Source organism: Erythranthe guttata, chromosome 10, assembly GCF_056151865.1.
Source record: "Erythranthe guttata isolate IM_541 chromosome 10, IM_541, whole genome shotgun sequence".
NCBI classification, from domain to species: domain Eukaryota; kingdom Viridiplantae; phylum Streptophyta; class Magnoliopsida; order Lamiales; family Phrymaceae; genus Erythranthe; species Erythranthe guttata.
The window spans coordinates 15070001-15088450 of record NC_142542.1 but is presented as its reverse complement, the minus strand read 5'-3'; the positions used below and the strand labels follow the sequence as shown (position 1 = coordinate 15088450).

At 34.5% G+C, this 18450-nt stretch overlaps 2 protein-coding genes and 1 long non-coding RNA gene across 3 annotated transcripts; all 3 read right to left on the bottom strand.

Annotated features, from left to right (window-relative positions):
* Nucleotides 1–332: 332 nt before the first annotated feature.
* On the bottom strand, nucleotides 333–2082 carry LOC148767666 (uncharacterized). Its single transcript, XR_016034064.1, has 2 exons — nucleotides 1279–2082; nucleotides 333–792 (listed from the first exon to the last, which is right to left on the bottom strand). It is a non-coding gene; the product is annotated as an uncharacterized LOC148767666 (long non-coding RNA).
* Nucleotides 2083–6325: 4243 nt separating this feature from the next.
* On the bottom strand, nucleotides 6326–7549 carry LOC148767665 (F-box protein CPR1-like). The gene is made up of 2 exons (XM_088824895.1): nucleotides 7090–7549; nucleotides 6326–6510 (listed from the first exon to the last, which is right to left on the bottom strand). The coding sequence occupies exons 1-2, from the start codon at nucleotides 7419–7421 to the stop codon at nucleotides 6438–6440; spliced, it is 405 nt and encodes a 134-aa protein (XP_088681021.1). The 5' UTR covers nucleotides 7422–7549; the 3' UTR covers nucleotides 6326–6437.
* Nucleotides 7550–13968: 6419 nt separating this feature from the next.
* LOC105971505 (F-box protein CPR1) lies at nucleotides 13969–15755 on the bottom strand. Its single transcript, XM_088824377.1, has 2 exons — nucleotides 14511–15755; nucleotides 13969–14228 (listed from the first exon to the last, which is right to left on the bottom strand). Exons 1-2 carry the CDS (start codon nucleotides 15698–15700, stop codon nucleotides 14195–14197), a joined length of 1224 nt encoding a protein of 407 aa, XP_088680503.1. The 5' UTR covers nucleotides 15701–15755; the 3' UTR covers nucleotides 13969–14194.
* Nucleotides 15756–18450: the final 2695 nt, after the last annotated feature.

Here is an 18450-nt window from a genome sequence, read left to right as displayed (position 1 = left end):
TACCCATTACCCACCATTTTAGCCTTTTTCTTTTCTTTTTTTTTTTTAATTTTTTTCGTTTGTTTAATTAAAAAAGATTAATTTTTTTTAAAAAAATAAAAAAAATAAAAAAAAAATAATAAAAATAATAAAAAAATAATTTTAAAAAAATCAGTTCTTTTTACCAGAACAACTAAAAAACTTCTGAAAACAACTACAACATTTTCGAAATCAACTATAATATTTCTTGCATCAACTACAATTTTTTTCTTAATTTATTTAGTTCATATTTTTCCATAATCAACTATACAATTATCGTAAACAACTATAAAATTGTGGTGGTCAACAGCTAGTTTACCAATAATTGAAGTGAACTGCAAAATTACTAAAACAACTATTTTTTTGTTTCATAATCAACTATAAAATTCTCGAAACCAACTACAAATTTTTTAAAACAACTATAAAATTATCGAAAACAACTACAAAGGAATTGAAACTACAAAGTAAACACCCTTGATTCCAACAAAACTACTATAAAATCAAGCAAATACAACTACAAAAAAATGCGATCTTCTCCAAATTTTTTAAAACAACTATAAAATTATCAAAAACAACTACAAAGGATTTGAAACTACAAAGTAAACACCCTCGATTCCAACAAAACTACTATAAAATCAAGCAAATACAACTACAATAAAATACGATCTTCTCCAATTCACCTTGTTCATCCCCCGTCTATTCAACACAGCACAATTCTTCATAAATCATGTCTCTTATGGATTTAACCAATCCAACGAAACAACACAAAATTACCTGCGAAAACAAAAAATACAACTATGTAAACCACCAAGTAAAACAACTATAAAATTAACAAAAACAACTACAGCTACATCGTAATCAACAACAAAAATATAACCATAATTTCAGCAAAACTACTATAAATTAGAGCAGATACAACTACATAAACACTATCTTCTTCAATTCACCATCGTCCTGGATTCTTCAACACGACATAAATCTAAAAAATCAATCCATTGCAAAACAAAAGCGAATAAGCATCCATTGCCACTCCCTTCCATTATGCATACCTTCTATGTGTTATACATCTAATCCAAGGTATTAGACATAAAACTAAATTAGGGACATTCATCACAAATAGTTGATTATGGGATCAAATAGTTGATTCTGGAATCAATACTTCTCAGTCTAAAATAATCCAAATGTATATGAGTCCTTCAAATTATATATGTATTTAAATAAATTAAATCCATCAAAACTAATTAATAATTAAATACATACCCACGAAGCATAGAAGAGCAAACCAGAAGGCTACTAATTACTCAATAACAACCAACAGTATATGCGTCGCCGCCGCCATATACTCCGGCGAGTCATCGCTGATTGCGTGTCGTCTCCACCGGCGGATGTGCAGACAATTTAGAAGGGGGATTGATTGCGGCGATTTGTGGATCAGAGACGAAGATATATAGACGAGTGGAAACAAGGAAGATCGTGAAGCGACGTTGGGGAAAAGTTGAGAAACAATGGAAGTGGAGAGGCGGCTTGGTGGAGATGAGTAGCAGTGGCGCAGGGGAGAGAACGACAGAGAGGCGTGGCGGCTTGTAAATAAAAAATGGAAGAAGAATTAGAGAAATAGGGTTTGATGTTGTAATATGGTAAAAGGGTAATATAGACATAAAACTAAAGATTTATATTTATTCTAAATGAAAATATTAATAGGGGGGGTCTCACTAATTATGAAAATGAGAATATATCCACCCTAATATATGTAAATGATGTGGGGGTTCTCACTAATTATCCCTTTTCTCTTCCACTAAAATCATTTAACTTCATTTGCCATCATCAATTTTAACCTCAACTTATACAAGAACAAAAAGAACAACCCATATGGAATTTTACAATGCGACCGTACCCACAATTGTACTAACCCGCCGCGTACTTTTGGTCTAGCTCCGAGCAATTTCCTCGTACTTAGCACTGTTCGTCTGGTACATATGTACTATTTCCGACACTTGAGGATAATAAAGATTCGGATCAGTCAAAAGCTAAAAAATCAAGAGCAACACCTAAAAGTATATACACATATATAAATCTCTGGGGATGTCCAACATTGTTAGAGAAATTGGGGATTAGGGTTTTGAGTAGAAACGTAAATGGTGTGGTGGGGGTAAGTTATTGGACTGGGAGGATGATGAAGAAGAATGACAATCAATTGCGATTTTTGTAGGAGTTTGCCATTACCGGTGACTTTGTTGCAAAGAAATTTGATGCTGCAAATGTCAACCCATCAATTTCGCGGTATTTAGACCGATTCGGCTTGTACTTTCGCTGCAGCGGAGCGCCCTCGGACTAATCAGCAGATGATTCGAGTGGACCAGTTTGTGTATCCATCCTTTCGATGTCACTCTTCTATATACGTATCATGATTTTCACGCTTTTTCATTTTCAGCAGTGTCTATTTTTAGTAGTTTTTCACATTATACAGGTTATCGTTTATTCTATATTGGCCACGATGGAGTGGTTATAGGCTGGTTGGGCCGATTTGGAGTTGTTTGGTTGCTGCTTGTTGCCATAATTTTTGCAGCCGCTATACCTGTTCCGTCCATCTTTGGTGGTAAGTGGTCTCAATTGTTGTGGTGATGTGAATTGACTCTCGATTTTTTCAGGCTTTATATGACCACTTTGCTCTCTCTTATCATTAATTTGGACCGCCTGTTTTACCCATGTTATTCTATTTTTTACAGTTTTTTTTTTGGCAGATGCTATTGTTGGGATATATTATTTAATTTATTATTTAATTATTTGTTTAGTTAATATTTAATTATTAATTAATTAGAATAGTATATTTAGATATAGATATTGCCGTGAGTTAGAGCCCGTTTGGCTAAGCTTATTTAAAACATCTTATAAGCTCCTACATCTGATAAGATGTTTTAGGAGCTGATAAGCTGTTAGATCTTATTTTAAAAATTATTTTTTAAGGTGTTTGGATATGTAGCTTATAAGTTACTTTTTGTTTTTATAAGTTGTTCAGGTGTTTGGAAATAAAAGGTCTGTTTATTGCTATAATGACAAAAAAGTACATGACGTTAGTATAATTGTTAAACTTATTAGTATAATTGTTAAACTTATTTGACTCAAATACTTTTGTTCCTAAAATATTATTATAATATTTACAAATTATTTTTTCAAATAATAATAATATAAAATAAAAGTTGTAAAATAAATATAATTTTTTTTATAGATGAAAGAAATATAATTTATTATGGAGATAATAAGAATATTTGTGTATTTTTATATACATATAAAATATAAATAGAGAATAATTTTTTTTACAATTATTATGATAATTACGATAATTATATTTAACTAGTTATTAATCATGATTACAAGAATACGTTGTGTTAATAAAATATAAATATTATTAGTATTCATGTAATATAATAAAGTATTTGAGGGTAATTTTGTATTTTAAGTGTTTTAGTAAAGAAGCAAATAAGATCTTAAAGAAAAAAGGTGGGGTAGAGGTACTTTTTTAAAAACATCTTATAAGCTCCCTAACAGCTTATTTTTGGAAAAAATAAGATCTTTTGTAATTTCTTTACCAAACACATTTTAACGACTTATAAGCTCCTAAACATCTTATAAGATGTTTTTAGGAGCTTATAAGCTTAGCCAAACAGGCTCTTAGTTAGTAGTGGTTAGGAGATTATTTAGTATTTTATTAGTATAGGTAATTATCTTTCCTAGTTAGATTAGGATTCTAGGGTTTTATTCTCTTTAAATAGTCGTCTTGTGCTAGGGTTTTATAATGAAGAGAAATAATAAAGAAGAGTTTTCTTACGTTCAGTAAAGAAATCTTATGATACTCAAGAGATCGTATCAATTGGTATCAGAGCGAAGTTGCGATTAACACCAACGCTTCGTTAGCAAGGCAGCGATTACATCAAAGCTACGCTGGAGCAAAGTTGAGATCACATCAAAACTTTATGAAAATCATGATGTCAGAAACAAGACGGTTGGAGCGATTGGAAAAATCCGTAGAGAAATTACGGATTAATTTTCAGAAATTGCTCGAACAAAGTCAAGGACGACGTCAACGCCAACACAAAAGACGAAGGGACCGCCGCCCATCACTGCCAACGCCACCGCTACCATCACCACCGTCGTTGCCGAGCCTGTCGCCGGAGGGAGAGGAAGAGGACAACGATGATTTTGTCGAAGAGCCCCGATTTTTTGTGATTTCGCCAAAAGAAGAATTACCGGATTCGGTAGAAGTAATTTGGGACGAAGACGAGGAATTAACAAAGGAGGAGAACGAAGAGCTACGATGGATATTGGAAGATTTCCATGATGTTCAAAGGAAAGAAGACGAAGGACTATTGACGATTTTGAAGGAGATTAAGAAATCTAACAATGCTATTGAGACGATTGATGTATCACTAAAAGTGCCAAATATCTCCTTGATGACGTTTAATGAATTGTTTGACAATAACAAACAATATGTTAAAAAGTCAACGATTGTGGAGACATGTGATGAAGGAGTTGATCAATTGCTTGAGATTCCTGTTCTCAGCATCCTACATGGGAGCAAATCCTTTTTGAAGAAATTTGATGGCATCAAGCATAGATGGAAACGCAAGACGAACCTTGAGGACAAGATTCATTTCAAGCGGGGTGGAATGTTGGGATATATTATTTAATTTATTATTTAATTATTTGTTTAGTTAATATTTAATTATTAATTAATTAGAATAGTATATTTAGATATAGATATTGCCGTGAGTTAGTAGTGGTTAGGAGATTATTTAGTATTTTATTAGTATAGGTAATTATCTTTCCTAGTTAGATTAGGATTCTAGGGTTTTATTCTCTTTAAATAGTCGTCTTGTGCTAGGGTTTTATAATGAAGAGAAATAATAAAGGAGAGTTTTCTTACGTTCAGTAAAGAAATCTTATGATACTCAAGAGATCGTATCAGCTATTTCTAGCCATTTTTGGGTATAATATATTGTCAGAAACTCTTTATGTACTCATTGATTTTTACTCTATAGACAGGTTGAAGGTCCAGTCCAAACCCCACCCCCATTCTTCTTAAAAAAGAAACCGGAAAAAAAAAAAAGCCTCAGCAATTTATCGGTAGAAATGTTTGCTGCAACAAATGATGCTCAAAAGGTAGAGTAAACTGTAAAAAGCACGTCTCTATAATTTCGAAATAATGCAAAAACCCTTGTAATAAATAAACTAGCAAAAAATCCCTCTGTGGTTTTTTTAATAACACATTTGACCCATTGTATTTTTAGTCGTTGACTGAGGTAAAAGAACAAATATACCCTTTAATAAAAGAATATGAAATTAGAATAACACAAAATATAGGCCAAATTGAATCCAAAAAATAATATTGGGATTTTATATAGTGCTTATACTTTAGGGTAGGGTTGGGTATGGGTCGGGTAATTATCGGCCAATTATCTACCCCGACCCGACCACCCGATTTTGCTGAAAATTGAAAATCATTATCGGTCCGACCATTATGGGTCGAATAATGGTTGACAACCGACTTTGTCGAATAAACAATGGGTGGTTGGTATTATCGGCCATCTATTTATTGTTTTTTTTTTCTACAATAATAAGATGTTTTTATAAAAAAATTCAAAAGATATTAAAAATTTTGGTAAAACTTATGTTGCAAAAATCTAAACTTTAAAATTACGAGTTTTTTTTTTTTAATTAAAATTTTACAATAAGTAAATATATAATGACATGAAATAAGAATTATAAAATAGAAATAGTAAAAAGAGGTTTATAAATTTGTGTTTTGAGTTTTTGAGTTTTAAGTCTTTTATATCTTAGTTTAATATTAAAAAAATAAAAATTACAAATAAATATTTATAATAAAAAAAATAATTAAAAAAACTGGTAGGTCGATAATATCGGCCAACCAACTTTTGAGTAAACTGAAACCACCAACCGACCCATTTATATATGCGTCGGTTAAAATTATCGGCCGAAAGAAGCAAGTCGAAAGTGGATCGGTTGGCTCGAAAGTGGATCGGTTGGCTGATATAACGACCCATGCCCAGCCGTGGTTTAGGGGATTGTTTTGATGGTTTTCAAAGTTCATGGGGAGAGTTAGATGCTACACATGATTACTGCAAATACGACTTCCGGTACAGGGTGCGTCTCGCAAAGTTCACAAATGAAATTCAGCAATCGTTTGATTACTGCATATTTTCTTAACCATCATCAAAACCAGAAAAATCTCGTTTTTCAATTCACCAAACAGTTGCTAGTGATTATTTGATATAAATAAACTCGTAAATTAAAGCACTGAACTTGCAAACATTTGTTAAGATCACTCCCACAACTTAACATATTTATCCATGCAAAAGAAGCGAGGAAAGATCGACACGAGGCATTTCCGAAGCATTTTTCTTTCATCCATTGCTTCCACCAAAAACAACTTGTCCATAGCAGTTAACATCAGTGATTGTTACAAAGTGCTTATACCTGCAACGATAAAACATCATCTGTCATTTATCACATACCTGTGTATGATCGAGAAATAAGCTAAAAGCCAACATGTTCATAAGGCATAACTCTCTATTTTTCTCACCGCATTTCATCATTCGAATCATTAGCATATATATATATATATATATATATATATATATATATATATGTATATATCCAGTTCATATAGATTAGGTCATTCTGTCTCGTGTCTTTGTCCATTATCAACAACTAGTATTGCAGATGAAGAAAATAAGGACCAAATTAATAATTATGTAGCTTTATATATATTTATTTGTGATTTCTTTTTTGTATGTAATATACTGTTTTTGTTCGAGTGTTTTGGTATATAGTCAGTAGCTGAACCGGCATATGGCCATAGGGGGCCATGGCCCCTAGCAATTCTCGAATCCCTATTTTTTATGTAAAAATTAAAAAAGAAATCGTGTATAACTAGTATTATTGTTTCCCCTTCATAAAACTTTTAATGCATTCAGCCCCCGCAAACTTAAAATCCAATCACTCTACAAATCATCCAAAGAGGGGAAACAAAGAGGCTAGGTTGAGTAGTTTCACCTGGTATTATCCTTCTTCGGCCTCTTCTTGTTCATCTTAACTACAAAAGCACGATTCCCATCGAGTCGAAAAAGGCTTCCCGAGAAAATTTGAGAAGAGAAATTGTCCGGGAGCCCACCAACGGTAACCTTTTTCGCAGATTTTTTCTCAATATCCAACCGAAAAAACTCATCACCATGCTGAAGAAAAACGAGACCTTTGTTCTTGAAATAAGCAATAGGCCTAACGCTCCCCACACCAATAATACTACCTAGTCCCCCAAACGAAAACAACTTGACCCACGATTTCGCCACTCCATAATCTTTCATCACCCATACATCCATTCGGTCCATCGTGTAGTAGTAACCAAGCACCCACCCAACGCATCTAGATGCGTTCCGGAAGGTTCGACTTGTCCGGTGGGTAAGGGCAGATGCATTTGGTAGTAATGTTCGATTTCAAGATTCAGAGCAATTACGAAATCCCGTGATCTCCAATGCAATGCCCCATTCAGATAAACCCCCATACTTTGATTCGGCATGGGAAAGTCGCGAGGGGGCGATTCCTTGATCATTCTCCAAGATTCCATTTTTAGACTATAAACATAAGTTTGGCGCATAGGCAGATCATCTACCCTCACAACTTTGTAGTCATCAGAAGCAGAATCATAGCCAAGCCCGATAGCTAAATTTCGGCAACTCGTGGAACTCTTGTGTTAAAGGGTTCCACACAACCCATGTTTTTTGGAAGCCGTAGTAGGAGAGGAACAACAGACCGTTGCACGAGGCTACCGGCGAAGCCGGTATTAGAGGATGCGGTGCAATGTTTTCACAGGCATTACGCCGATCACTTGGTGGGCATCTTTGGAGTTGAGGGAGTCCAGTTCTAAGGAATAGAGGCAGGTACCCATTGGGTTTGTGATGATGAGAGTGGTGGAGGGGTTTTGGTTGTTGGTGTGGGCTCTGATGAATGATGGATCGTCGATGCGGCGGCGCCATCCCTTGCAGACGGCCCGGAACCGCAGGAGAGAATCGGCGGGCAGTCGGAGTATTTCATGAACGAGTTCTGCGACATTTTTTAGGGATTGAATTCCACTGATTACTAGTATATTTGTTTGTTATAAAGATATTAACGAACCTTAATTAATGGACAAAAATACCCCATCTTAGTTTGAATTATTCTAATTGATCTTAGAGCATGATACATAAGAAATCTCGAAAACTCCAAATTTTATAATAAAGTTATAATCCAAATAAATCACGAAATTTGTTTTATAGTTGTTGTTTGTAATAATTTTAATTTGAAATGTTGACACTGTAGGTCAATTTGTAAGCTTTACAACTATTTTGAATCAACTCAATCAGATGAGAAATGGAAACGTTATGAATATTGTATAACTTGTCGTCATCTTTCTAAGTCAATCGAAGCAAAAACTAGTGTTGCAAACTTGCAAACATTAAAAAACTGATTGTGATTGTGAGGCAAAATATTTTGCAAACACTACCTTAATTAAAACATCAACTTATGGGTCCATTCCGATTTTCTTTCTTTCTTTCTTTTTTCGGGTTAACAACTCGTTGATCATGAACATTAGTTTTGAAATATTACTAAGGATGAAAAGAAATGTCAAAACTCAATATGAATGAAAAAAAAGGTTATAAATAATTCTAATGATATACATTTACCTACAAAATATTCTAATGACGTACATTTTCCTAGGGGTGTTCATCCTGTCAGTAAACTCACCGAATCAATCAAACCGAAAATTCGGTGCGTGCGGAATACCGAACCGAAAATTCAGTATGTGCATAATACCAAATTTGTTGTGAAATAATTCACATTAGCTTGTTTTATCGATTATACGAAATTGAATTCAATAGAGATATAATATTACTCATTTGCAATAGGTGGTTATGGTTTAAGAAATGCATGATGAAATTCCCACTATGGCAAATTAAATTGAAATATATAATAGAAATATAATTGTGTATTTGTGTTGGTGGAAAAAATAGCAACACAATGCAGAAATTCTAGAGCAAAAGATATTCTTTCATTAAAGGTGTAGAAGTATTGTACAATATAATTTTCTTCCTCATATTTATACACAAGAAAATGCTTAGTCACTAAGGACACATGTCCACACCTAGTTGTTCATTTCTCTAAATAGTTACACATGTCAAAGTCATATTTTTCAATGTGCTAAAGTCCACAATTTTATAATAAAATCGATAATTTGTGTTACCGAATACCGAAATTTTATAATAAAATCGATAAAATCGAAATTTTTCAAGAGTGCAGTGCACTATTGCCCCCCCCCCCCCCCCCCCCCCCCCCCCCCCCCCCCCCCCCCTGAAATGAGCAATATAAGCCCCCAATATGGGCTATCAATCAATTTGTAGGTTGTTTCATTAAAAACCTTGAGCTGGAAAACCCTATGGGTAAAAAAACAGTCAAAAGGGAAAACAGATACAACACATCATAGCATTATGTGCTCCCCCTGAAACAAATAATATAGGCCCCCAAAATAGGCTATTTAAAAGATTCATAAGTTGCCTCGTTAAAAACCTTATGTCAAAAAAACCCTGTGGGAAAAAATCGAACAAAAGAGAAAAAGAGTGCAACATATCATCACTTCACATTTTAAATCCACGGGAGTATAAATATCAAAATTCAGTGAACCATGAAGATAACATTAGAATGTATGTTAGACGTATGTCCATTCCCTCATAGACAACCCTAGAAAACGAAAAATGATTGTATTCATTACCATTGAATACAATCTGATCATAATTAATTCCATATCATTGGGAGAATCCTTGAGTTATAAGGCCGACATTATATTGTACAATTTTGTTGTCATTATTCCTGTAACGAACAAAACCCCATTTATATCCAGGGAATTTATATTGTTCGGAGTTGGTACCATTAGTCCGTATTTATTTCGTTTTTCTAGGAAAGTCAGTTCCGATTTAATCGCTTTCTCGCATTTAGGCCAAACTCGGCTCTGCCAACATTCTATTGTAACGTGGTTCAGTGGCATAATCATCTCAAAACAATATAATTGCGTTTTTTTGAGAGATTAAGCTCTACAGAATTTTCTGGAGCATGTTTATGATGGCCTGTTTATTCAGTGGATTCATTAATCCATATGAGTGTGAGCGTGTGCTACAAGGTACTGAGTATATTTATCCCATGTACTGCACAATCTTATCAAAATTGTTTTGATCGAGTTTCTCCGGCACTATCCATTCTCATATGCCCGGGGTATAGTAACTTGTGCAAAAAAACGTGCAAAATCGTATTGCACGTACATAATAAACACACGCGAGACCATCTATAAGATGTTTCTCACAAAATCATAAATTTTAAGATATTGGTCCACTTGAAAGGTTGTATTGGTCCATAAATATTATCAACCATTTTGCACTAAAGGTTATATAACGAGATCTCAATTTAATATAAATTACATAAATTTTCTTCGGACATAAGGATCCTTATATCGTAAGAATGTCCGTAGTATATTCTTTAATTCAAGGCACCGTAATATTTTATGGGCGTCCCCATATCAACATGCCAAAACCTGAATATTTCAGGATTAACCAGTTTATATGACATGGTGGTGTATGAATTGAAAATTCGAATTTGGACACAATACAATACAAGAGCTTATGTATTTTAAGAACAATTGTTTATTCCCAGAGCCATAGTCTATACGGAAAGTAATTTAGTTTTACTTTGTGCTTTGGGCAATATCACACTCAATAAAATTTAGAATATTAAATTGCCAATTAAACTAATACATCGTCCGAGGAGATATTTAAACTCAACCTCGGGAATATATATATTTCAGGGGAAATATGCAAACTCTACTTCAGGAATATTTCATCTGAAAGAGAATTCTAAAATTCGACCTCGTGAATATGTCACCCGAGGGGGATATGTAGTTTATCTTAATTTCGGGAATCAGTCCGAGAAAGATATATAACTCAATTTCAAAGTTTGAAATTATAATATATAGACAATAGTCTATTATGTTTGTGTTTCACTTGTACATCGCCATATTAAATAATATGTCCATAAAATACTAACTCAATTTTGGGTATTTAAGATCCAAGGGAGATATACAATTTCAACCTCGAGAATTTCTCGTTCGAGGGAGTTTTGCAAACTTGATCCCGAGAATTTAACATCCGAGAGAGATATGTACATGTTACACAATTAGTAGACATATCGAATTAACTTTGAAATATTACCAATATCATCGGGGGTGTATAAGCTCGACCTTGGGAATAGTTCTTCCAAGGGAGTATTATTTCGGGAATAAATCGTCCGAGCTAGAGAGTCGTAAATTTTTATTTGGGGAATATATTATTAAGCTCGACCTCAGGAATGTATCGTTTGAATGAGATATTATATGCTCGCTCCCGGAGATATTTCGTCCGAGAGAGATATATAAATTTTATCTTAGAAATTAGCTCAATCTCGGGGATAAATCATCCGAGAGAAGTATTTAAATTTGACATCATTTATATTTATCTCGAGAAAAATATTATAGGCTCAACCTCGGGTATATATCGTCCGAGGGAGGTATGTTCATTAATAAATAAATTCAATCTCGAAAACCGTTTCATCGAGAGAGTTATATCGTAACCATTAAGAATATTATCATGCATGATCTCAAATATATAACCTTTACTCATAGGCCAAAATATATTTTGTAGGCAATAAACTCATGAGATTTAATTAATTTTAACCAGATGATTATCACGGCGGAAATATTTGCATCCACTCTGGTCAATTTAAGAACATCTTGACGAGGACTATCTTTCACATCGTCGTTGTAGGTCTAACCCCATATTTAATTTTATTATGACCTTTCATCAATAGACCCTTAACAAAAATGTCCATCGTTTATATGTGTACCGCACCCAATTATTTTTATTTTAATAGTCTCATTGGCCTTTTAGGGGAATCACAAGTTTTAGTAACTCTACGGGCATCACACCCGGTGTTATATTTATGGCTTCTATATCGGCCATTATTGGGGACTACGACGTCCACCATCTCTACGAATATTATGTTCGGAGTAATTATCATAGACTTTAAATCGACTCTTAATTTGGACTCCTATGAGACGGAGGCATTTTCATTTCTCATTATCTAAATCAGCCCATTTCCTTTTGCTAATTTAAACAAGATTATTAAATAAATAAATTGAAACTTGCACATGCTAATTACAAGTTTCTAAATTTACAAAATCAAAATCATGTAATGTAAGTTGAAAATTCATAGACGAGGCGAGAGATAATAACCTTTTTTTTTCCCATAAATTAACATGCACATAATTATAGATATATATCATTCATTTCCTCCGAAAATCGGTGGCGTATAAATACCGTATTATTCCCTTCACCGTTTGATATCGAGGATCTGGATTTTATCAAATAAAATAACATAACATAAACAAACTTACATAACCTATCTTTTTTTTAGCAGAACCTCATGCTGATAACGTGTTGTGAAATAATTCACATTAGCTTGTTTTATCGGTTATACGAAATTGAATTCAATAGAGATATAATATTACTCATTTGCAATAGGTGGTTATGGTTTAAGAAATGCATGATGAAATTCCCACTATGGCAAATTAAATAGAAATATAATTGTGTATTTGTGTTGGTGGAAAAAATAGAGACACAATGTAGAAATTCTAGAGCAAAAGATATTCTTTCATTAAAGGTGTAGAAGTATTGTACAATACAATTTTCTTCCTCATATTTATACACAAGAAAATGCTTAGTCACTAAGGACACATGTCCACACCTAGTTGTTCATTTCTCTAAATAGTTACACATGTAAGGACACATGTCAAAGTCATATTTTTCAATGTGCTAAAGTCCACAATTTTATAATAAAATCGATAATTTGTGTTACCGAATACCGAAATTTTATTTTTATTTATATATGTAAATATGTAATATTAATATTTGTACCAAAATGTAATTTTTTTACAACAATCTATAGAAATAAACAAAAGATTCAATCTTTTAAATATCTTTACTAAAATTTCGGTAATTCGGTTATTTACCGTACTGAACCGCATATTTCAGTTCGGTAACGGTATGAAGCCGAAATTTCATTACTGTTCGGTACGGTTTTGTCGAATGAACACCCCTACATTTTCCTAATATTTCCTTCATCGGCAAAAAGAAAAAGAAAAATTGCCTGTAACGAACGCCCATATCTAAAGGAAATGGAACCATTGACCTAATACTACCATCTTTACCACAATACTACTCAAATAAGGCCTTGGCCTTCGCAGTAATACTTCCTTCATCGTTGTCGACCTTTTTGGTTGATAAGCATAAAAATTTCCGTTCAAAGTTTGCAAAACTTTTCCGTGAATTACCAACGTAACACCCGATGACCCGATTTTTGCTTCTTTGTCGGACTGAAAGCACTGAAATGACACATTAATTACATCGGCGGGATTTTTATTGTTATAGTTCTGAGTTTTCTTCAAGTTTATTGTTGGAATATAAGCCTTAGAGTTTGAAACTGTAATATGAGTGTGAGTGTGTGTAGTCTAATATCCAAGCCCTATTGTGTGAATGAAGTGCTTGTAATGTGTGTTGTGTCATGTGTGTGAATTAGGAAGAAGAATGTGAATAAGGGCCTGATTGGCTAAGCTTATTAAATAGCTGATAAACTCTTACGTCTGATAAGATGTTTTAAGAGCTGATAAGCTGTTACATCTTCATTTTAGAATTAATCATCTTATAAGCTTAGCCGAACACCCTCTAAATGAGAAATAAAATGGTTGAAATATTTTTTTAGTTAAAAGATAAAATCACATAAACTAGGCACTGAAAGCACTTAAATCAGCAAGAACTTGGACCATTTGTTAAGACCATTTCCATTCATAACCACCATAGCCAAAACTGCAAAAATCAACATCATAAATATTATGCGGTAATGCTAGAGAAGCCTTTTCAAGACTTACATATATATCCATGCAAAAAAAAACCGGAGAGGGGCGGGTTGATTAATTGACAAACGGCATTTACGAGTGCCTTCTTTCACGCATCCCTCGCTTCCACCAAAAAAAAACAAGGTTGTCCAACTACTAAACATCGGTGATTGTTACAGAGTGCTTAGACCTGCAACGACAAAACATCCTCGTCATTTTTTTTGCACAAAAGGATTAAATCAATGCCCAGTAAGCTAAATTCAAAGCTGCACATATTCATAAGCCTCAGTTTTCTATTTTAGCTGGCATAACTTTTTAAACATGATACGCACCGAGGCTCTTATCCTTTGGCATAATTACCAAGAAAAAAAAATCACATCTTTATAGTTTAGAAACAGACTTTGGAATTTTGGAAAATAAGCTAAACAGAAGTCAATCATCCAAAGAAGAAAAAAAATGCAAGTAGTTTCACCTTTTACTAGTCTTCTTCCTCTTCCTCTTCGTTCCGACACTACTTCTCACTTCACAGGCATAACTATCACCGAGTGGAATAAAGCTTCCCGAGAAAATCTGACAAGAGAAACGTTTAGGGAGCCCATCAATCGTAACCTTCTTCGCCGAATTATTCCCAATATCCAAGATAAAAAACCCGCAATCATGCTTCAGAAAAACCTGCCCTTTGCTCTGGATATACGCAATAGGCCTGAGTCTCCCTTTAGCACCAACACTAGCTAGTTCCCCTAACGAAAACAACTTCACCCAATACTTCTCCACTCCACATTCTTTCATCAGCCATCCATCGATACGCTTCTTCTTGTAGTAGTAACTCAGAACCAAGCATCCCCCCAGCGAATCGAGACGCGTTTTGAAAGGCTTCCCTAATTTGGGCGGCATAGGCACTTTGTGGTAACATTCGGTCTCAAGATTCAGAGTAATTACGAAGTTCCTTAATCTCCAGTGCAATGCCCCATTCAGATAAACCCCCTTACTAGGACCCGGCATGCGAAATTCACACGGGGGGCATTCCGCGATTATTTTCCAAGATTCCGTTTTCAGACTATAAACACTAGTTTGGTACTCGATTTCACCATGGAGAAGCAGCTCGTCTATCCTCACAACTTTGTAGTCGTCGGAAGCAGAATCGTAACCGAGCCCGTTGCCTAATAAGCGTGTATGTTGGAAATTGGGTTCGGGCGGCAACACGTGATATTCTCGGGTAAACGGGTTCAACAGCACCCAATCCTCTTTGATTTCGTAGTAGGTATGGAGCATCAGACCGTTGCACGAGGCCATCGGCAAACAAGGTATTTCATAGAGACCTATGAAGTACAATGCCCTCTCAGACATTACGTCGATCACTTGGTGGGCTTCGTTGATGTTGTTGAGTGAGTCCAGAGATAGAGAATAGACGCGCGTGCCGTTTGAGTTTCTGATGAGGAGAGTGGTGGAGGAGATTTGGTTGTCGGCGTGGGATCTGATGAAGGATGAATCGTCGATGAGGCGGCGCCACTCCTTGCAGACGGTCCTGAAGCGGAGGAGAGCGTCGGCGGGCACTCGCCGGAGTATGTTGTGGTAGAGCTCCGAGGGAATGTCCGACATTTTTAGGGATTGAATTCGAAATAAACAAAAGGGGGTTTTACTTTCAAGTCTCACTTCCCTCATTTTAAGGCATATTGAATTCTAAAATTATTCAAAAAAAATTAGAACATATAGGCTTAATCCCACTTTGGACCCTTGAAATGGAGTTGTTTACACTTTGCACCATTGAAAAATAATAATAATATCATTTGTAACACTTACCCCCTCAACATAAAATATTTTATATTCTAAACTTAGAACATAACAAACATAACAATCTAATAATTATTGGATCACAAAACTAAAAAGTAAATAAAATTAAGTTATTGGAAATAAATAAAAAGTAATATATATTGTATAATATTGAATGCACATATATTTTAAGAAATTAATGAACTAAAATAAATTTAAATACTTAAGATTAATATTATTTATCTATTGATTTCTTAAAATTTATCGATATGAATATATTCGATTAGTTGGTCCAATAACAAGTAGATGTTATTTATTAAATATGTACCCAACAGTACAAGATAATATTTTAAAATTTTAAAATATTGCATTTTTCAACATATACTTTTAGTTGTATAATTTAATTATTCTTTTAGTTATTGTTTTAAATAAAAAATAAAATTTAAGGCATTATGATTTAAAATAGGGGAAAGTACAGTCTGCACCTCTAAACTATAGGGGTTGTACTAAATATCAATGAACTACCAAACGTACCAAAATGACCCATCCGTTTACGAGCTGTTAGTAAATAATGATGTGTCACATTGACGTTCTCATTTTTTATCTTTTTTATTATTGTTGCACTTATTCTGATTTTTGTAGTCTTGAATTTATATTTTTTTTTTCTTTTTTTCTTTTAATAATGAAAGAGAAAAAAAGGTAGATTGAATAAAATATAGGCTTAAAATCATGCCTCAATTCCTTCAAATTAATCGGAGGAAGCAAACAACCGACCTTCAATCTTCCTTCTCTGTGACATTACATGTTTCCTTCATCATTCCTCTGCCACCACCGACCACCGTCAACGAACCACCACCAGAAGCGGCGGAGGAACCAAGAAGAAATTAAGCTAAGGAAAATGGGAACAACGATTTTACCCACAAGACTCTCCCACCACCCACCACCATCGACAAACCACCACTGGAAGCGGCGGTGGAACCAAAGACAACGGAGGAGGTAGAATCCCACTTCATGGCATCACTCAACCATTATTACCGGCCGAAGACAAAATCGAGATCCCATTTGACTCCATCAGTCACTACATTGAAGAAACCCCGTAGTTGAACCCCATTAAAATTATGCTCCCCTCCGATGAAATTCATCAAATCTGGCCATTCATCATCTTCATCTTCCTCCGTTTATTAACCTGGTGGCGGCGTGTGCTCTTCAAACACAACCAGAATTTGTAGTTTTCGACGACTTTTGAGGATATTAACCTAAGGGGACGATGATTTCATGAGCAATATGTACTTGCGGTTTAAAGGTAAGGTTCGAAAAGAAGGAGAAGAAGAGAGAGCGAGATCCCCTGTTGAAGAAAATGGCAAGAAGAGAGAAAAATAAAGAATGGAGAAGACCACAATTGGGGGCAAACAAGTAAATGACATTTTAATGACACTGTTAGTATTTTTAACGTTGACCTCAAATGACAGGGGTTATTTTGGTACGTTTGATAGTCCACGGGGATATTTAGTACAACATCTACAGTTCAGGAGTGCAAACTGTACTTTCCCCTTTAAAATACAAAATGAATTGATGGTAAGAGTTACAAAGAATATACATTACGGGTGTAAATTGTACTTAACCCAATAATAATGAATAATTCATTTTTTATTGGTTTTTTTCTTTTTACAAAATAACAAATTAAATTATTATTTCTCCAACCACCAACTTAATTTCGAACTCACAAAGTGCGAAAAAATTAAAATCATACCGATAATTAATTTTTTTTATATTTTTTAGAAAATAAAATCAATTAAATTTTTATCACTAAATTATTCGATATCATATCTTTTAGGGGTTCTATGATATAGGTCCCTGATGACAAAACTTATTAGAACTAAATGACAAGTCTAACTAAACTTTTGTTTCACATCCTTTATAAATTTCATTCCAGAAATGCCCTCCATACACAAAATATGAAAAATGCACCAAGTAATATTTAAAGTGCATGTATCATTTTTTATTTTGCATTTAACATTTTCACTTTTGGATCTAACATTTTTTTATTATTTTTTTCACGTAGAAACAAGTTACTTTTTTTTTTCCTTTTCATTTTCGTATTTTTTCACCATTATAGAAATCTATTTTTTTTTTCCCTTTTTTTTCTAAATAATATTGAAAAATTATGAATAAAAAAAAATTCGGCCAAACCGTTGGAAATCGTAGTAATCCGTAGACATCTCTGATCCTATATTCTTGAAACCCTAACTCCTCCTTTGAACCCTAGCCGCCAGACATCCATAGTAAGTCATAGACAACTGTAGACATCAAATCGAAAAATTTTAGATCTTTCCCACCAAACCCTAGATCCACCCTCCAAAACCTAGATCCGTGACGCCAAGGCCACCCACCCCATCCACTCCACCGTCTCCCACCCCACCCACACCGCCATCGCCTATTCAAGCATCACCGCACCACATCATCATCCTCGAACCCCGAGCGTCGCCGCCGGGACAGTGTCATCCTCCATGGCCCAAAGTCGCACCACCACAACGCCTCGTCCCATCATCGTCGTTTCCTTACCTTCATAGCTGTCTTCCCTATGCCGCCGTGGTCGTCGCCATAGCCACCACCTCCGTCAATCATGGGTGGTGGAGAGAGAG